This window comes from Pleurodeles waltl, chromosome 10 (assembly GCF_031143425.1).
Source record: "Pleurodeles waltl isolate 20211129_DDA chromosome 10, aPleWal1.hap1.20221129, whole genome shotgun sequence".
Taxonomy (NCBI): domain Eukaryota; kingdom Metazoa; phylum Chordata; class Amphibia; order Caudata; family Salamandridae; genus Pleurodeles; species Pleurodeles waltl.
In genome coordinates, this window is record NC_090449.1 from 570716470 (window position 1) to 570734412 (window position 17943).

At 44.9% G+C, this 17943-nt stretch overlaps 1 protein-coding gene across 1 annotated transcript in view; it reads left to right on the forward strand.

The window, feature by feature from the left end:
• The window catches only part of ZBTB47 (zinc finger and BTB domain containing 47), a 253937-nt gene that overhangs the window by 225770 nt on the left and 10224 nt on the right, over nucleotides 1–17943 (forward strand). The window contains exon 5 of the mRNA XM_069211014.1: nucleotides 16889–17033. Within this exon, the coding sequence (XP_069067115.1) occupies nucleotides 16889–17033 (145 nt within the window). The remainder of the gene's footprint in view (nucleotides 1–16888; nucleotides 17034–17943) is intronic.

The following is a 17943-nucleotide window of genomic DNA, read 5'->3' on the forward strand; positions in this document are numbered from 1 at the left end:
CTTCCTTTAAATTGCTACAAGTATACAAATGTGCGAATGACCTGAAAGCTCCACCCGCTTGGCCGTGCACTATTCGTCTTAGTAGTATGCAAAGGTCTTCCTGCCTTTTGCCAGGATGATGGACAGCTTACCAAAGGGCCCCCCAGTGTGTTTCCCAACCATTTTAGTGGCACGTTCTTGACGCCAAAGAATACAAGTACTTCTCCACAAAATAAAGAAGCACTTAAGTCAAATAGATAAGAGGAAGGACCATGGTTTCGTGTAGATTTACATCTTTGTTGTCTCCTTGGCCTTTCTATAGGAGGATTCATGTCACCACAGAATTCTGGAGAAAGACACACGAGGAACAATCACATTGCTAAATGCACACAAGATCACCTGGAGACATTTCTTCATGGTCCATTATGCAGCTTTAGTGTAGAATGCACACTGGACATTTACTCAACGAGGTAGCACTTTCTAACTAACTAGCAGAATGTACTTCATTTGGGTAGACATCTTGTGCAAAACTGTGGACTCTTGTTGGATTAACTTGCAGGTGCGGGTTCTTTGTTGCCGAGTCACTCATGCAGCTACTGCCACACCCAAACAGACACTCACAGACCTACTCAGGCTCATGCACCCACTCACAGACCCACTTAGACATTCATGCACCTACTCACAGACCCACTCAGAGACTCATGCATCCACTCACAGACCCACGCAGACTCACAGACCTATACTTAGAAAATAAATAATCTTAACGGATTATTAGTGCAGAGTATGTAAAGAAGCAAAATATTTAATAGAAAATGTAAACAAGTTCTGTAAGTGTTAACAAATTTAAAATTGGAAACTAAAAATTAAGTTATCCTCAGTTTGATTTGTGGCAGTGGCAAGTGCATCAAGGAATATAATATGGATGATGGGTGGCTTCAATTGAATTTAGCAAAGATCAACCTCCCCATTAAAATTAAAATTTACATTTTTTTTATTTGTTTGTGCATTATTTAAAATATTACATAATTTGTGTATTTGTTTGGTGAATGGTTGTGTCTGTATTTTTTAGTATTGTTTTGCATGTCAAAGCATTGAAATTGCTTCGGCTGGGGTCCCCAGCTTCCAGTAATATCTCATGGGGGTCTCCGGATTCAAGTAAAGAATAAGTGGGGGTCCACAGAGGTCAAAAGGTTAGGAACCACTGGTATAGTACAAAGAACCTGATTTCGAATTTGGCGGAGGGGGTTACTCCATCACAAACGTGCCATCATAGCCTATGGAGATTGTACAGCACACAGGGTATCCGTCACATGGATGGAGTAACCCCTCAGCCAAGCTCTAAATCAGGCCCAAAGTCTTCCACTGACTAAGTAAAGGAGTGAATTTTATTGTTAGAGAACTGAGATCTGTTAAAAACGTATGTCTCAATTAATGACTGACCCCAGGCCATATGAAGGGGAATATAAAAGTAATAAAACGGCTTTATTCACTGAAAGAGTACTTGCTTTAGGTGTGCAGAGATAATTTCATATCCTGGATAGACTGTCGGAAGCAGCTCTGAGTTTGGTTGAAGCTCTCTGATTGACTGGCTACAACTTGGAAAAACGGTTGCAGCCACTGTACCACAGTCCCCAAGTCCTGAAAACTACAAATGAATGAGGCATAAAGAGGCATGTAGAGCTTCCTCTGACTGAGGGCTCGTGGACCCACGGTGGACCATTCTTTAGTATTGCGGTGGGTACAGAGGTCCAACATGTGCCCCCGGACCTGTGTGGGTTTATAACCCTTGACTGGGGTTTGTGGGCTCAAAAGAATGAGTTGGTTATCAGTGATGCGTTGTGAGGCCAAAAGCTGTGTGCAGCAAGAGTTGACAAACCTCCTCTGTGCACTGCTGAAGGCCATGTGCAGCAGCAGTTCAACCGCTGTCTTAGCTGGCTTAGGGCCAGCCCATTCAGCTTTGTGTTTTCCTGGGCTTTCCTCAGTTTCAAGAGGTCTCCTGCCTGATGCGGGTGTTTCAGATTATCTGAGCAAAACAGCTATAAGAAAGTTACAGTTTCAACTAGTGTTTGACAGCCCAATATTTGCGGGTTGGTCCAATTCTTTAAATTTGTTCCTTTCAGTAATAAACTATGCTTTTTCTCATTAAGTTTCTTTATCCTGATAATGACCCTCTTACTCATCTGGGTCAAAACGCCGTTGACGCGTCTGACAATTGGAAGGGATTAAAACCTTTTGTTCAATATGATTTGGATTGTTGCATTTGTTTAAAAAGTTGAATATTCCATTATCAGTCTTTGCTTTTAACACATTGCGTACTATTCAATGTGCACTACTTTGTGATCACTTGAGTACTGCTTTATCTTTAAGTTCTTTATTTGTATATTATAGATGAAATAACATTAATATATTACATTCTTAAAAATTGCTTTGTCAGCACCTTGTTTTTTTTTATTTTCTTGTTTAATGTTTTGTTAATATTTTATTGTAAATTAGTTAATGTGATTTTTGTCTTTTTATACGTTATTTCAAAATTATGTTTTGATTCCACTTCACCTGGAACCTCTGTTGTGTATTCAGATTTTATTGTCCCAGTTGTAGTTTTTTTTGGGCTGCCCCTGTTGTATTCAACGTGTGCAGGGGCTAGGGCATACTTTCACTGAAGAGTTAGGGTAGACTTTCATTGAAGTTGGATGTAGTGTATGATTAAAAGAAAACAGGAAAATTAGCTGAAATAAATACTCTTAAAGTGAAATTATGGCTAACAATGGGTATGAAACCTAAACATGTAAAAAATAAACCTTACAAATTAATCGCGCTCCAGACATTAGTAGTAAATCATGGCCTGATCAACGTTTGGCAGAGGTGCAGCCGCAGGATCCAGGCAATACCTTTTTTTCTTTTCTGCATAATAAATCAGTTAGGCTAGATTATTTCTTTGTATCAGCATCTCTGCAAAGGGGATTAAGGGTTGAGAGATATCCTAGAATCATATTGGATCATAATCCGCTGGTCTTGGTGATGGAGGTAGGGAAAGAGGGGTCTCAAGCTAGGTCCTGGTTGTTTGACAGGGCATTATTAGCAGATCCAGTGTATGTACAAAAAATTAAAGAGTGGATCCCAATGTTTTTTTAGATAAATCAGGGCTCTGCCCCCGCCATGTAGTATCGGACACATTCAAAGTAGCCGTCAGAGGAGGAACATTGAGGTATGCAGTAACAAAAGAGAGAACACGTACTGATCAATTAAAATTAATACAGACAAAGTTGAGCGTAGCTGAGCAATGACTAGGGGAGGTGATCCGGAGTAAGGGAGAGACTTCAGATATTTTACGTGAATTAAATGTCATTAAAGCGGAGGCCGTTAAGATTTTTATCGAAAAGGCGGCTGCAAACTTTTTGGTACATCGGCAGGAATGCTATGAATATAGCGGGAAAGTTGGGAAGCAGCTGGCCTTAAAAATAAGGCAGAAGCAGACCTATGGTAGTATTAACAGTCTGGAGAATGAGGGAGGGCAGCTAGTTAATAGTGGCCCAGAGATTATAGAAGTATTTAGACGGTTTTATCAAAAACTATATGCACAAGAAGGGCAATCTCAGGAGGAGAAAATGTTTTTTAATACGGGTAATGTGTCGCTGGGACAGTTACAGGAGGTAGATAATAGGGAATTGGAAGCTCCTTTGACACTCAAAGAACTTGGTATAGCAATCAGTGCTCTGGCAAGTGGTAAGGCAACCGGGGAGATCAGATCCCACTTGAGTTCTATAAGGTTTTTTTCTTGGAATTACGAAAGGATTTATTTAGCTTATTCAGCGAAGAGGCCAAGATCATAGTCTTCTTAAAAAAGGATAAGGAGCCACATTTACCTCGCTCATATCACCCGATCTCTTTGATTAATAGTGATGCCAAAATCTATGCTAAAATACTGGCCAATCGATTAAGCTCACTGATTTCTAATCTGGTATCTCCGTGGCACAATGGATTTATTCCAGGGAAAAGTACTGCTGATCATGTAAGACGGGTCATCACGTTGCTGGATGCCAGGGCCATGTCTAAGCTTCCAATGGCAGTCATACTGCTCGACACGGAAAAAGCGATTGATCGGGTCCACTGGCCCTTCTTATGGACAATCTTGCGCAAGAATAATATCGGCCCTGGGTTCATTAAGGCGATTCAGCAGCTCTATCACAATCCTGTTGCCACCTTGCAAATCGCTGGGCTAAAATCAGCTCCAATTATTATCCAGAGAGGTACGCGGCAGGGTTGTCCGTGTTCACCATTGTTGTTTGCCCTATATATTGATCCTCTGATAAGGAAACTGCTTAACAATAACCAGATTAGCCCAGTGATATCGAGAGGGGGCAGCACAAAGATACTGGCATATGCGCATGATATTGCGGTCGTTACAACTGACCCTATGACGGTCTTGCATGAAATAGAACAGGAGGCTGCGCAGTTTGGAAAAGTGTCTGGCTACTTATTGAATAAAACTAAGTGCCAAATATTAGTTAACGGCTGGGCAGCTTTTGAGGATGAGCATATAAAGACCCAGGTCCAGTATTTAGGAGTAAAGTTGACGGCTAACATCGACGAGTTAGTAGAAATAAATCTGGCCCCGGTTTTAACCAAGGCTAAAAAGGACCTTTATCGTATTAACAATTTGCATTTATCATTTATGGGACGCTGTAATGTGATTAAAATGACTTTTTTACCTAAGATGCTCTATCTTTTTAGAACTATACCATTAGAAATCGGACAGGAATGGTTTAAATCAATGGAAGGGCTGACCAGCAATTTTATATGGTCTTATACCAAACCACGTTGGGCCTCTCGTTTCTTGACGCTTCCAAGAGAGAAAGGGGGGTGAGCACTCCCCAACTTCAAACTATATTAGCTAGCGGCTGTATTGCACTATGCACAGACACTACATGGTATGGATAGATCCATACAAGATACCCCTCCCTCAATCTACACATTAATTTTGGGCTAGGAGGCAGAAGCAGTCTTTTTACGGATTTTGGAACCTAGCTAATACAAGAAGGTTAAGTTCAAAACGATAAACTCCGCCTTTAAGGTATGGACACCGGTTAAGCGCAAGATAGGGATAGGGCGGGTTTGTTACTACACACCGCTTTGGAATACTCCAATGTTTCCAGCAATATTTAAAGATCATTATTGCATTAGATGGGCCAGCCGTGGCATTCAGAAAGTGGGGGATCTTTTACTTTTGGGTGGTCATTTTAAGTCATTTGAGGATTTAAGCTTAGAATTTGCCCTAGATAGAAGGGACTTTTACAAATTTCTACAGATTAGGAATTTTCTATTACCCTCTTTTAAACAAAGTTCATGCGGTCGCAAGATCAAGCTGATGGAGGTTGTGGGTCAACCCATCGGTTGTACTATTAAGAATCTGTACCCGCTCCTTCTAAATTCAGTACAGGATGATTTGGCACTACTTGTCAAGACATGCGAATCACGGGTAGGCTCTAAAGAGTCTGAAGTGTTTGATTCTATAGAAATGGCTCAGAATGTTTTATTGTCCTCCGGTCCGCAAGCTCAGCATTATATGGTTTTGTATAATTTATACTACACACCGGCCAAGAGTGCTAGCTGGGGAAAAACTCTGGGTAACACCTGCCCGCGATGTGGAAGTCTGGAGGCAGATCTTTGCCATATGTTTTTTGATTGCGTGAAAATATCAAGACTGATTTATGAAATATCTGAATTTTTGAAGAAAGTTATGAGGCAGGACATTGGTTTTGCTGGGGGTCGACCATTCAGTTTGTAAGAACCGATGCAGATATTTTTTGTTTGTTGCAATGTCCGTATTACGAGGATGTGTAGCATCTGATTGGCGGTAATCAGATCCTCCGCCTTGGAGTCAATGGGTTTCGCGGGTCCTATCAGTATACCATCTGGAATACAGTTTATATGAATTAAAGGGTGCCGCAGCAAGGAAAAAAGGCTTAAATATTTCGGCACCTTTGGCCTTATGGCTTTAGGGCCCTGAGAGTGGATTGGTTACAAAATTAATTTTGCACTTTTCCTGTATATGATAATGATGGTAATATCTGATTGTTGAGATTCTTGTATGAATTACGACGCCCACTCTGCGATGAAATTTTGTGTATTGCTGTGTGTCCATATAATAAAAATAATAATAATTAAAAAAATAAATTTATCTAAAATTACAGTTAAAGAACATTTATGTTTATAATTTACACACTTATTGCAGTGCTTATAATCTCATCCTACATTCCTACATGAAGATTACTTCAGTTTAATTTTAATTAAACTTTTTAGCCCTTACGCCAAATTAGTACTCATTATATACCCCCATGAAAACATTTAAGTACAGTTAAAATTCATAGGTTCATATTAATAAGCATATGCATTGATCATTCAAATATGAAACTAGAGTCCTCTTCATCCTTAATGATTTAAAATCAGAGCATAACAACATTACATTCATTAAATAATGAGATCTGTGACATGAACAATGACCCTTAGCTAAAACAAAATCTTTTTTTGTTAAGCACTCAATCCAAAGAGCAGGAGCCTACAACATAGGTTGAGTTTAGGAACAATTTTCTCACTCTGTATAGGCAGTTGAGTGTCTTTTTATTTTCTATATATGAGTGGTCAGCATTGAATGACAGTTCCTTTACCCTGTACGTCATTATCCCCTTAGTTATATAAATATATTTGACTTCCAGTTGTTCACATTTAACTGTTATTCCATACTGAAGATACAGTTTAATCAAACAGAATCTTGGTTTGCATGCAAACAGTAACTTGCTTTTACAAAGAACCAGAAAGGAGTCTGTAGCAAGTAAATGATGCTCTGGATTTTTTGAAGCTGAAAACATTTGATAATAGCTCCCATTACGGCATTGGTTATGGGACATAGACCAAGTTCAAGATGCAGTGCTTTCTCTTCAACTGAGCTAGGCATATTACAATCTTTATTAAGCGTGCTTCCTCCAAATGTTTTAAAATCAACAGGATGGCTTAGAAACAAAGCAGAACTGGCATAAGTGACAATAGGTATCACCTTCGTAACACATGCCTTCAAAAATAGTAGGACTGAAGAACCCCCCTATTTCTGACTGAATCTACTGAAGCCAGATAGCACATCTTGTGCTTTTAACAAGGGTTTGTATTGCACGTGTTTCAAAATACAAAGTGGTGCCAGAAGTGACACCCAAGTAACTTAACCCTTTCTAGTTTTAAATTAAAATTGTACCAGGCAAAAGTAGGTAATTCTGTCCTAATGCATTACCTTGATTATAGATGTATTTATATTTCAGCATGTTTGCTTTACAGTACCTCTCCAGAGCATGGAACTGCCTTTATAAACCTATAGGCATATGATCAAGAATAACCAAATTGTCAGAATGTAATAAGGTATGGAGGAGGGTTACAATTAAGTTTGTTTATAGAAGAAGGTAAATCATGAATGAACAAGGAAAGCTAGATGGGTCCCAAAACATATCCCTGTTGTTAGACCTGACAGCCTTAGGGTGGTCACCCCTAACTTTTTGCCCGCCTCCCTCCACTTTTTGGACACTGTTTTTGCTGGCTTTTAGACTCTGCGCACTTTATCACTGCTAACCAGTGCTAAAGTGCATATGCTCTCTCCCTTTAAACATGGTAACCTTGGATCATACCTGATTGAACTATTTAATTTACGTATAAGTCCCTAGTAATGTGCACTATATGTGCCTAGGGCCTGTAGATTAAGTGCTACTAGTGGGCCTGCAGCACTGGTTGTGCCACCCACTCAAGTAGCCCCTTTACCTTGTCTCAGGCCTGCCATTGCAAGGCCTGTGTGTGCAGTTTCACTGTCACCTCGACTTGGCATTTAAAAGTACTTGCTAAGCCTAAACCTCCCCTTTCTCCACATATAAGTCACCCCTAATGTGTGCCCTAGGTAACCCCTAGAGCAGGGTGCTGTGTGGGTGAAAGGCAGGACATGTACCTGTGTAGTTTACATGTCCTGGTAGTGTAAAACTCCTAAATTCGTTTTGCACTACTGTGAGGCCTGCTCCCTTCATAGGCTAACATTGGGGCTGCCCTCAGACGGTATTGAAGTGGTAGCTGCTGATCTGAAAGGAGTAGGAAGGTCACATTTAGTATGGCCAGAATGGTAATACCAAATCCTGCTGACTGGTGAAGTTGGATTTAATATTACTATTCTAGAAATGCCACTTTTAGAAAGTGAGCATTTCTTTGCACTTAAATCTTTCTGTGCCTTACAATCCACGTCTGGCAGGGCTTAGTTGACAGCTCCTTGTGCATTCACTCAGACACACCCCAAACACAGGGTACTCAGCCTCACTTGCATACATCTGCATTTTGAATGGGTCTTCCTGGGCTGGGAGGGTGGAGGGCCTGCTCTCACACAAAGGACTGCCACACCCCCTACTGGGACCCTGGCAGACAGGATTGAACTGAAAGGGGACCTGGTGCACTTCTTAGCCACTCTTTGAAGTCTCCCCCACTTCAAAGGCACATTTGGGTATAAAACAGGGCCTCTGCCCTACCTCATCAGACACTTGCTGGAGAAGAAACCTGAATCAGAACCTGCATCCTGCCAAGAAGAACTGCCTGGCTGCCTAAAGGACTCACCTGACTACTTTCTACAAAGGACTTCTGCCTTGCTGTTGCCCTGCTGCCTTGCTGAACTCTTGTCTGGCTGTAAAAGTGCTCTCCAAGGGCTTGGATAGAGCTTGCCTCCTGTTCCCTGAAGTCTCCGGACCAAAAAGACTTCTCTTTTTTCATTTGGACTCTTCGTGTGCCGAAAATTTCGACACACAGCTTGCTTCGCGCGAGAAAAATGCCGCACACCGACGCTGATCGACGCAACGCCTTCGGGACGACTGGAACTTCAACGCACGGCCTCACAAGGACAACGCCGCACGACTTCCAGAGGGGAAATCGACGCGACGCCTGCCGTGAGAGCGAAACTTCGACGCACAGCCCCGCGGAACGACACGCAGCCGGAAAACAAGCAGGAGAATCCACGCACAGACCCCGGGACATCTGGTAATCCTGCGACCCACAGAAAGAGACTGTCCGCGCGCCGGAAAACGACGCACGACTTCCCCGCGTGAAAAATAACGACGCAAGTCTGTGTGTGCAGGGGAGAAATCAACGCACACACCATTTTTCCACGTATCTCTTCTTCTGCGTCCCTTTGCGGAGATTTTCCACTTTAAACCAGGTACTTTGTGCTTGAAAGAGACTTTGTTTGCTTTTTAAAGACTTAAGACACTTTATATCACTTTTCAGTGATATCTCTACAATTTCACATTACATCTTTATTCGTTTTGACCTGCAATTATCCAGATAAATATTATATATTTTTCTAAACACTGTGTGGTGTATTTTTGTGGTGCTATATGGTGTTATTGTATGATTTATTGCACAAATACATTACACATTGCCTTCTAAGTTAAGCCTGACTGCTCGTGCCAAGCTACCAGAGGGTGGGCACAGGATAATTTTGGATTGTGTGTGATTTACCCTGACTAGAGTGAGGGTTCTTGCTTGGACAGAGGGTAACCTGACTGCCAACCAAAAAACCCATTTCTAACATTGGTGATCAGCGGTGAGGATAGGACTTGTATTTGTGCAGTGACATACAGTAGCTAAGTATTTCACTACCTACCCACAGTTGAAGGTCAACTTGATTTTTATCTCTTGTTTTGCAAATTTGTTTTCCTGACAATTTTCAAAAACTAAATCCTCACTCAACATGTCTCTGACTGGGTCTCAAGTAGGAGACTTTGACCTAGCCCTGTTGGATACATATATGGTCAAACAGCTAAGAGGGTTCTGCAGGGTGAGGAGAGTACCCACCCAAGGGGCCTCCAAAAAGGAGGACTTTCAAGTGGTGCTGAGGGCCTGGGCAGAAGCCCATTTAGAGGAGGATGATGAGGAAGAGGAGCCAGAAAATGACCCCTCAGAGGATTTGTTGCTATCAGTGGATGATGTTACCACTGCAATTGTGCCCCCTTCCAGACCAGGGAGCAGTGTCTCTGTGCAAAGCCTGACCGCAGAGGAAAGGAGAGAAGAAAGGGAGTTCCAATTGCAAATGGCAAAACTGAAAATTGAGGCTCAACAGGAATACAAGAGGGCAGAGAGAGAAGCCAAACAAGCTGAGGCTGAAAGAGCAGCCAAACAGGTGGAAGCTGACAGAGCTTTGGCTGAAAAGAAACTATTGTTGGCTCATGAACTGAGTCTCAAGGAGCTGGAGATCAAGGCGAGACAGTCTGAATCCAGCAATAATAGTGGCAGCATACAGACAGGACCTGCTGAAGAAAAGAAGGTTTGTATACCCAAAAATGTGGTGTCCAGTTTTGTGGTGGGAGATGACATAGATAAATGGTTAGCTGCTTATGAAGTTGCACTAAGGGCTCATGAGGTTCCTGAAGGGCAATGGGGGTAGCTATGTGGGGTTATGTGCCGCCATTGGGGAGGGACACACTTCTCACATTGGATCAACCTGATCAAAACACATACCCACTTCAGAAAGCCACTTTACTTGCCAAGTTTGGGCTGACCCCTGAGGGATACCGTCAGAAGTTCAGGGACAGCACCAAACAAACCACACAAACATGGGTAGATTTCTTTGACTTTTCCAGTAAGGCACAGAATGGATGGGTGTGGGGCAACAAAGTAGATAATTATAAAGGGTAATATGATTTGATTCTGAGAGAGCATACGCTCAATACTACTTATACAGAGTTGCGCCAGCACTTAGTAGATAGTAAGCTGACTGATCCCAGGAAGCTTGCTGAGGAGGCGGACCTCTGGGTTAGCACCAGAGTGTCCAAAAAGGTACCTGGGGGACACCCACAAAGGTGGTCAGGGTTCCCAACAGAAGAAAGAGGGGGGAGATAAACTTACAGATAAGGAACTCTCCAAAGGCCCCCAAAAGAATTCCCAGGGAGGAGGTGGCAACCATTCCTTTTCCAGATTTGGGAAAAAGCCAGGGACTTATGATAAATCAGGAAGATCCAACCCCAAATGCTTAGAGTGCTACCAATATGGTCACTATAAAGGCGACCCCCAGTGCTCCAAGAGGGCACCGTCCACTACTGGACAGACACCTGGGTTGACTAGTGTAGCGCTCGGGGGGGGGATGGACCCAGATAGCTTTAGGGAGCAGGTAGAGATTTCCCTAGTGTCTCTGGGAGAAGGAGAAATGGTGCCCAAAGCCCACATGCCCCAAAATACTTCCAAGTACAGGCAGTGGGTTACCATTGATGGGAAAAAGGTGGAGGCTGTGCGTGACACAGGAGCCAGTATGACTACTATCAAGAGTCAGCTGGTGTCAACAGAGCAGATAGTCCCTAATACATTCCACCAGGTCATAGTCGCTGACAATCGTGAGTCACCTACCGGTGGCTCTGGTTCCCTTTGAGTGGGGGGGGGGGGTGGGTCTCTGGTACTCTGAAAGTAGCTGTGAGTCCTGCCATGCCTGTAGATTGTCCATTAGACAATGATCTTGAGCATACTGCTTGGAAAGAAGTAGAGCTCAGATCTCACCTGGAGATGTTAGGGTTACCTGAGTGGGTCTGCATGACCACACGGTCCATGGCTGACCGAGAGGGAAGTCAAGGGCGTCTGGAGCCTGGAACAATGGCCCAGAAAACTGCCAAGAGGAGGGGCAAGGGGCACGGGAAACCGGTCCCAGAAGTTCCCGCAGTGGTTGACGGGGCTCCTGAGGAGGAGGCTCCCGAACCAACTGGGGAAGACATTGCCACCCTAGGTGATCTACCTGAGCTTGCTGGCTGGCAAGTTGAGGGGGGACCCACCAGGGAGGAATTCTGCAAGGTGCAGAAAGAATGTCCCACTCTAGAGGGTCTGAGGAAGCAAGCCTCAACCCAAGCAGCAGGTGAAGCCTCTGGCGATCACCACATATATTGGGAGAATGATCTCCTCTACAGTGAGCCTAAGGTTCCGGCCATTGGGGCAGCGCGTGCGCTGGTGGTCCCCCAGTGTTACCGAACCTTCCTACTGGGTCTGGCTCACAACATTCCCCTGGCAGGACATTTGGGGCAAGACAAAACCTTTGCCAGGCTTGTCACCCACTTTTATTGGCCCAGAATAAGGACAAACTCAGATACGTTCTGTAGATCTTGTCCTACCTGCCAGGCCAGTGGTAAAACAGGAAAAAGGGTTAAGACCCCCCTGATTCCACTTCCTGTCGTTGGCACCCCCTTTGACAGGGTGGGCATCCACGCTTTTGGTCCATTGGACCCCAAAACTGCCCTAGGCAACAGGTTCATCCTGGTTTTGGTGGACCATGCCACCCGTTACCCAGAGGCAATCCCTCTGAGGACCGTAACTGCACCAGTGGTGACCAGAACTCTGATGGGGATATTTACCCGTGTGGGATTCCCAAAGGAGATAGTGTCTGACAGAGGCACTAACTTCATGTCTGCATACATGAAGGCTATGAGGGATGCGTGTGGTGTAACCTACATGTTCACCACACCCTATCACCCCCAATCTAATGGTCTTGTGGAGAGATTCAACAAGACCTTGAAAGGCATGATTGGTGGCCTCCCTGAGGCCCTGAGGCGTAAGTGGGACGTCCTCTTACCATGCCTTCTCTTTGCTTACAGAGAGGTACCCCAGAAGGGGGTAGGGTTCAGTCCCTTTGAGCTTCTCTATGGGTACCCTGTCAGGGGACCCTTAAGCATTGTCAAGGAGGGGTTGGAGAAAGCTCCAAAGGCACCTCCTCAGGATGTGGTCAGCTACATGTTGGCCGTCCGCAACCAGATGACCCGCTTCTGGAAAGAGGCCAAAAGTAACCTTGAGGCAGTCAAGTGGTAATGAAACGCTGGTATGACCAGAAGGCCACCCTGGTAGAGTTTCAACCTGGAGACAAAGTGTGGGTAATGGAGCCAGTAGAGCCTGGAGCTCTCCAGGACCGCTGGACTGGCCCATTTGAAGTAAAGGAGCGGAAAGGGAAGGCCACTTACCTAGTGGACCTCCAAACCCCTAGGAAGCCCCCAAGGGTGCTCCATGTCAACCGACTGAAGCCTCATTTTGAGAGGTCTGAAATCAACATGCTTCTGGTCACAGATGAAGGAATGGAAGAGGAGAGTGAACCTCTCCCCGACCTCCTCTCTGCCCAAGAAGGTGATGGGTCAGTGAAAGGTGTCATTCTCTCTGGCTCCCTGACTCTAAACCAGAGAGGAGACTGCTATGAGCTGTTGGAGCAGTTCTCCCCCTGTTCTCCCTTACTCCTGGACTGACCCACCTCTGTGTTCATGACATTGACACAGGTGACAGCCTCCCTGTGAAGAACAAAATTTACAGGTTATCGGATAAGGTGAAGGCCAGCATCAAGTAGGAGGTCTCCAAGATGTTAGCTTTAAGGGTTATCGAGAAATCCAGTAGTCCCTGGGCCAGCCCAGTGGTGTTGGTCCCTAAGGCTACTGCCCCAGGTGTGAAGCCAGAACTCCGGTTCTGTGTGGACTACCGGGGTCTCAACTCAGTCACACGGACTGATGCTCACCCCATCCCCCGTGCTGATGAGCTCGTTGACAGACTGGGCGCTGCAAAGTTCCTGAGTACGTTTGATCTTACTTCAGGGTACTGGCAGATCGCCCTGACTGAGGGGGCTAAAGAGAGATCTGCATTTTCCACTCCTGATGGCCATTACCAGTTCCGGGTGATGCCATTTGGGTTGAAAAATGCCCCCGCTACCTTCCAACGGTTGGTTAACAGGGTCCTAGCTGGCAAGGATGCCTTCTGTGCAGCCTACCTGGATGAAATAGCTGTCTACAGTTCCAGCTGGGAGGAATACCTGCTCCACCTCAAGGAGGTGCTTCAGGCCCTGCAACAGGCAGGCCTGACCATCAAGGCTAGTAAGTGCCAGATTGGGCAGGGTTCCGTGGTGTACTTGGGACACCTAGTGGGTGGTGGCAAGGTGCAGCCACCCCAGGCCAAGATTGAAACTATCAAGGCCTGGCAACCACCTAGAACACAGACTGAGGTGAGAGCCTTTTTAGGCCTCACAGGATACTGCCGCAGATTTGTCAAGGGCTATGGTACCATTGTGTCACCCTTGACAGAACTCACTTCCAAGAAACAACCTAGGTTGGTGAATTGGACAGAGGCTTGTCAGAAAGCCTTTGACTCTCTAAAGGAAGCCATGTGCACGGCCCCTGTGCTCAAGGCCCCTGACTACTCCCAGGAATTTTTTGTGCAGACAGACGCTTCAGAGCATGGCATAGGGGCGGACCTAGCACAGCTAAATGAGGAGGGCCTAGACCAACCAGTAATCTTTATTAGCAGAAGGCTATTACCACGGGAACAGAGGTGGAGTGCTATTGAGAGAGAAGCTTTCGCTGTGGTCTGGGCACTGAAGAAGCTGAGGCCATACCTGTTTGGGACTCACTTCTGGGTTCAGACAGACCACAGCCCCTCAGATGGCTCATGCAGATGAGGGGTGAAAAATCCTAAACTCTTGAGTTGGTCCATTTCCCTACAGGGGATGGACTTTACGGTGGAGCATCGCCCAGGGGTTAACCACGCCAATGCTGATGGTCTCTCCAGATACTTCCGCCTTAGCGATGAGAGCTCCCAGGAGGTCGGGTAGCTCTCCCCACTTTCAGCTGGGGGGGACACATGTTAGACCTGACAGCCTTAGGGTGGTCACCCCTAACTTTGTGCCTGCCTCCCTTCACTTTTTGGACACTGTTTTTGCTGGCTTTTAGACTCTGCACACTTTATCACTGCTAACCAGTGCTAAAGTGCATATGCTCTCTCCCTTTAAACATGGTAACCTTGGATCATACCTGATTGGACTATTTAATTTACTTATAAGTCCCTAGTAATGTGCACTATATGTGCCTAGGGCCTGTAGATTAAATGCTACTAGTGGGCCTGCAGCACTGGTTGTGCCACCCACTCAAGTAGCCCCTTTACCTTGTCTCAGGCCTGCCATTGCAAGGCCTGTGTGTGCAGTTTCACTGTCACCTCGACTTGGCATTTAAAAGTACTTGCCAAGCCTAAACCTCCCCTTTCTCCACATATAAGTAACCCCTAATGTGTGCCCTAGGTAACCCCTAGAGCAGGGTGCTGTGTGGGTGAAAGGCAGGACATGTACCTGTGTAGTTTTTCATGTCCTGGTAGTGTAAAACTCCTAAATTTGTTTTGCACTACTGTGAGGCCTGCTCCCTTCATAGGCTAACATTGGGGCTGCCCTCAGACGGTATTGAAGTGGTAGCTGCTGATCTGAAAGGAGTAGGAAGGTCATATTTAGTATGGCCAGAATGGTAATACCAAATCCTGCTGACTGGTGAAGTTGGATTTAATATTACTATTCTAGAAATGCCACTTTTAGAAAGTGAGCATTTCTTTCCACTTAAATCTTTCTGTGCCTTACAATCCACGTCTGGCTGGGCTTAGTTGACAGCTCCTTGTGCATTCACTCAGACACACCCCAAACACAGGGTACTCAGCCTCACTTGCATACATCTGCATTTTGAATGGGTCTTCCTGGGCTGGGAGGGTGGAGGGCCTGCTCTCACACAAATGACTGCCACACTCCCTACTGGGACCCTGGCAGACAGGATTGAACTGAAAGGGGACCTGGTGCACTTCTTAGCCACTCCTTGAAGTCTCCCCCACTTCAAAGGCACATTTGGGTATAAAACAGGGCCTCTGCCCTACCTCATCAGACACTTGCTGGAGAAGAAACCTGAACCAGAACCTGCATCCTGCCAAGAAGAACTGCCTGGCTGCCTAAAGGACTCACCTGACTGCTGTCTACAAAGGACTGCTGCCTTGCTGTTGCCCCGCTGCCTTGCTGAACTCTTGTCTGGCTGTAAAAGTGCTCTCCAAGGGCTAGGATAGTGCTTGCCTCCTGTTCCCTGAAGTCTCAGGACCAAAAAGACTTCTCTTTTTTCATTTGGACTCTTCGTGTGCCGAAAATTTCGACGCACAGCTTGCTCCGCGGCGAGAAAAACGCCGTACACCGACGCTGATCGACGCGACGCCTTCGGGCCGACCGGAACTTCGACGCACGGCCACGCAAGGACAACGCCGCCCGACTTCCAGAGGGGAAATCGACGCGATGCCTGCTGTGAGAGCGAAACTTCAATGCACAGCCCCGCGGAACGACGCGCAGCCGGAAAACAAGCAGGAGAATCCACGCGCAGACCCCGGGACATCTGGTAATCCCGCGACCCACAGAAAGAGACTGTCCGCGCGCCGGAAAATGATGCACGGCTTCCCCGTGTGAAAAATAACGACGCAAGTCCGTGTGTGCAGGGGAGAAATCGACGCACACACCATTTTTCCACGTATCTCTTCTTCTGCGGCCCTTTGCAGAGATTTTCCACTTTAAACCAGGTACTTTGTGCTTGAAAGAGACTTTGTTTGCTTTTTAAAGACTTAAGACACTTTATATCACTTTTCAGTGATATCTCTACAATTTCACATTACATCTTTATTCGTTTTGACCTGCAATTATCCAGATAAATATTATATATTTTTCTAAACACTGTGTGGTGTATTTTTGTGGTGCTATATGGTGTTATTGTATGATTTATTGCACAAATACTTTACACATTGCCTTCTAAGTTAAGCCTGACTGCTCGTCCCAGGCTACCTGAAGGTGGGCACAGGATAATTTTGGATTGTGTGTGACTTACCCTGACTAGAGTGAGGGTTCTTGCTTGGACAGAGGGTAACCTGACTGCCAACCAAAAACCCCATTTCTAACACCTGTCCTTTGTGCATTGAGGCATTTACAGCTTGATTACTAAGAAGTCTTGCTTAAGTTGCACTTATTTACTCATGTTCCACAAGTTCCACACACCAGGATGTTCTTTGTCAGAGTCACAGCTAATCTTTATTCTTAGCCCATGCTTCTTTTTTTCAGAACTGTAATGAGCGGTTCCAGTACAAGTACCAGCTGCGGTCACACATGAGTATCCATATTGGACATAAGCAATTTATGTGCCAGTGGTGTGGGAAGGACTTCAACATGAAGCAGTACTTTGATGAACACATGAAGACGCATACAGGTAAGAAATCACTTAACAGTTTTTCCCTTGTCAGCTACTCCATTTTGCCAGCATATAGATACCTTTTTATTATTTCATTGTAGAATGGTGTTACAGTGCAACTAATTTACTTGGAAGGTAAACCTTGGCTTGTCTAGATCCTTTTGTACAAATGAATCATGCAGGAAGTTGCACAAGAGAGAGCCTGCCACTGGGCAACAATGTGGACTAGAGTCTGCCCTCTTTTCATGCATTCTCGAACGCACCTGAAGGCCCATCAGGAATTTTTTTAATTGCAGAAAGGACAAGATAAATGATGATTATGATGGTGATGATGATAATGAGGATAAATATTATTGTTTTTATTTATAGAGCACATCATTCATTCAAATAGTATCTTGGCACCGATCAGAAAGGAGCAATCACTAAGGAACCACACAGGCCCACCAAGAGAAGAATGGTTAGAGGTGTAGTAAGGATTTCAGGGCCTTTCTAAAGTGTAGGTGTCTTTGATGCTGTATACTTTTAGAGATAGCTTGACCATATTTTGAGCTTTATGTAATTGATGGAGCAGCCTTCAACATTTCCAAGTTTGACTTAAGGGTATTTAGTAATGAGCTGAGTCCAAGCTTACATACCTAACAAATGAGTGCTTATTGTATTGTTCTGAAGCAAGAGTTGTCCTGTTCATAGAACACTTGTGCAAAGGACAAACTGCCTTCAACAGCTACTTATGCTTCACACATAGTCACCAGACACCGTGTTCTTTTATTGTATGGTGTTACAAGCTCTATTACACAGCTACTCTTGAAACCTTTTGCACTGTTTTGGTAGGGCACTGTGGATTAGTCACAAAAAGCATTTATTAAAACATTGGGAATTACTGTGAAACCAATGTGTCTCCACAAGGCAGACAGAGAGGATGATGTCC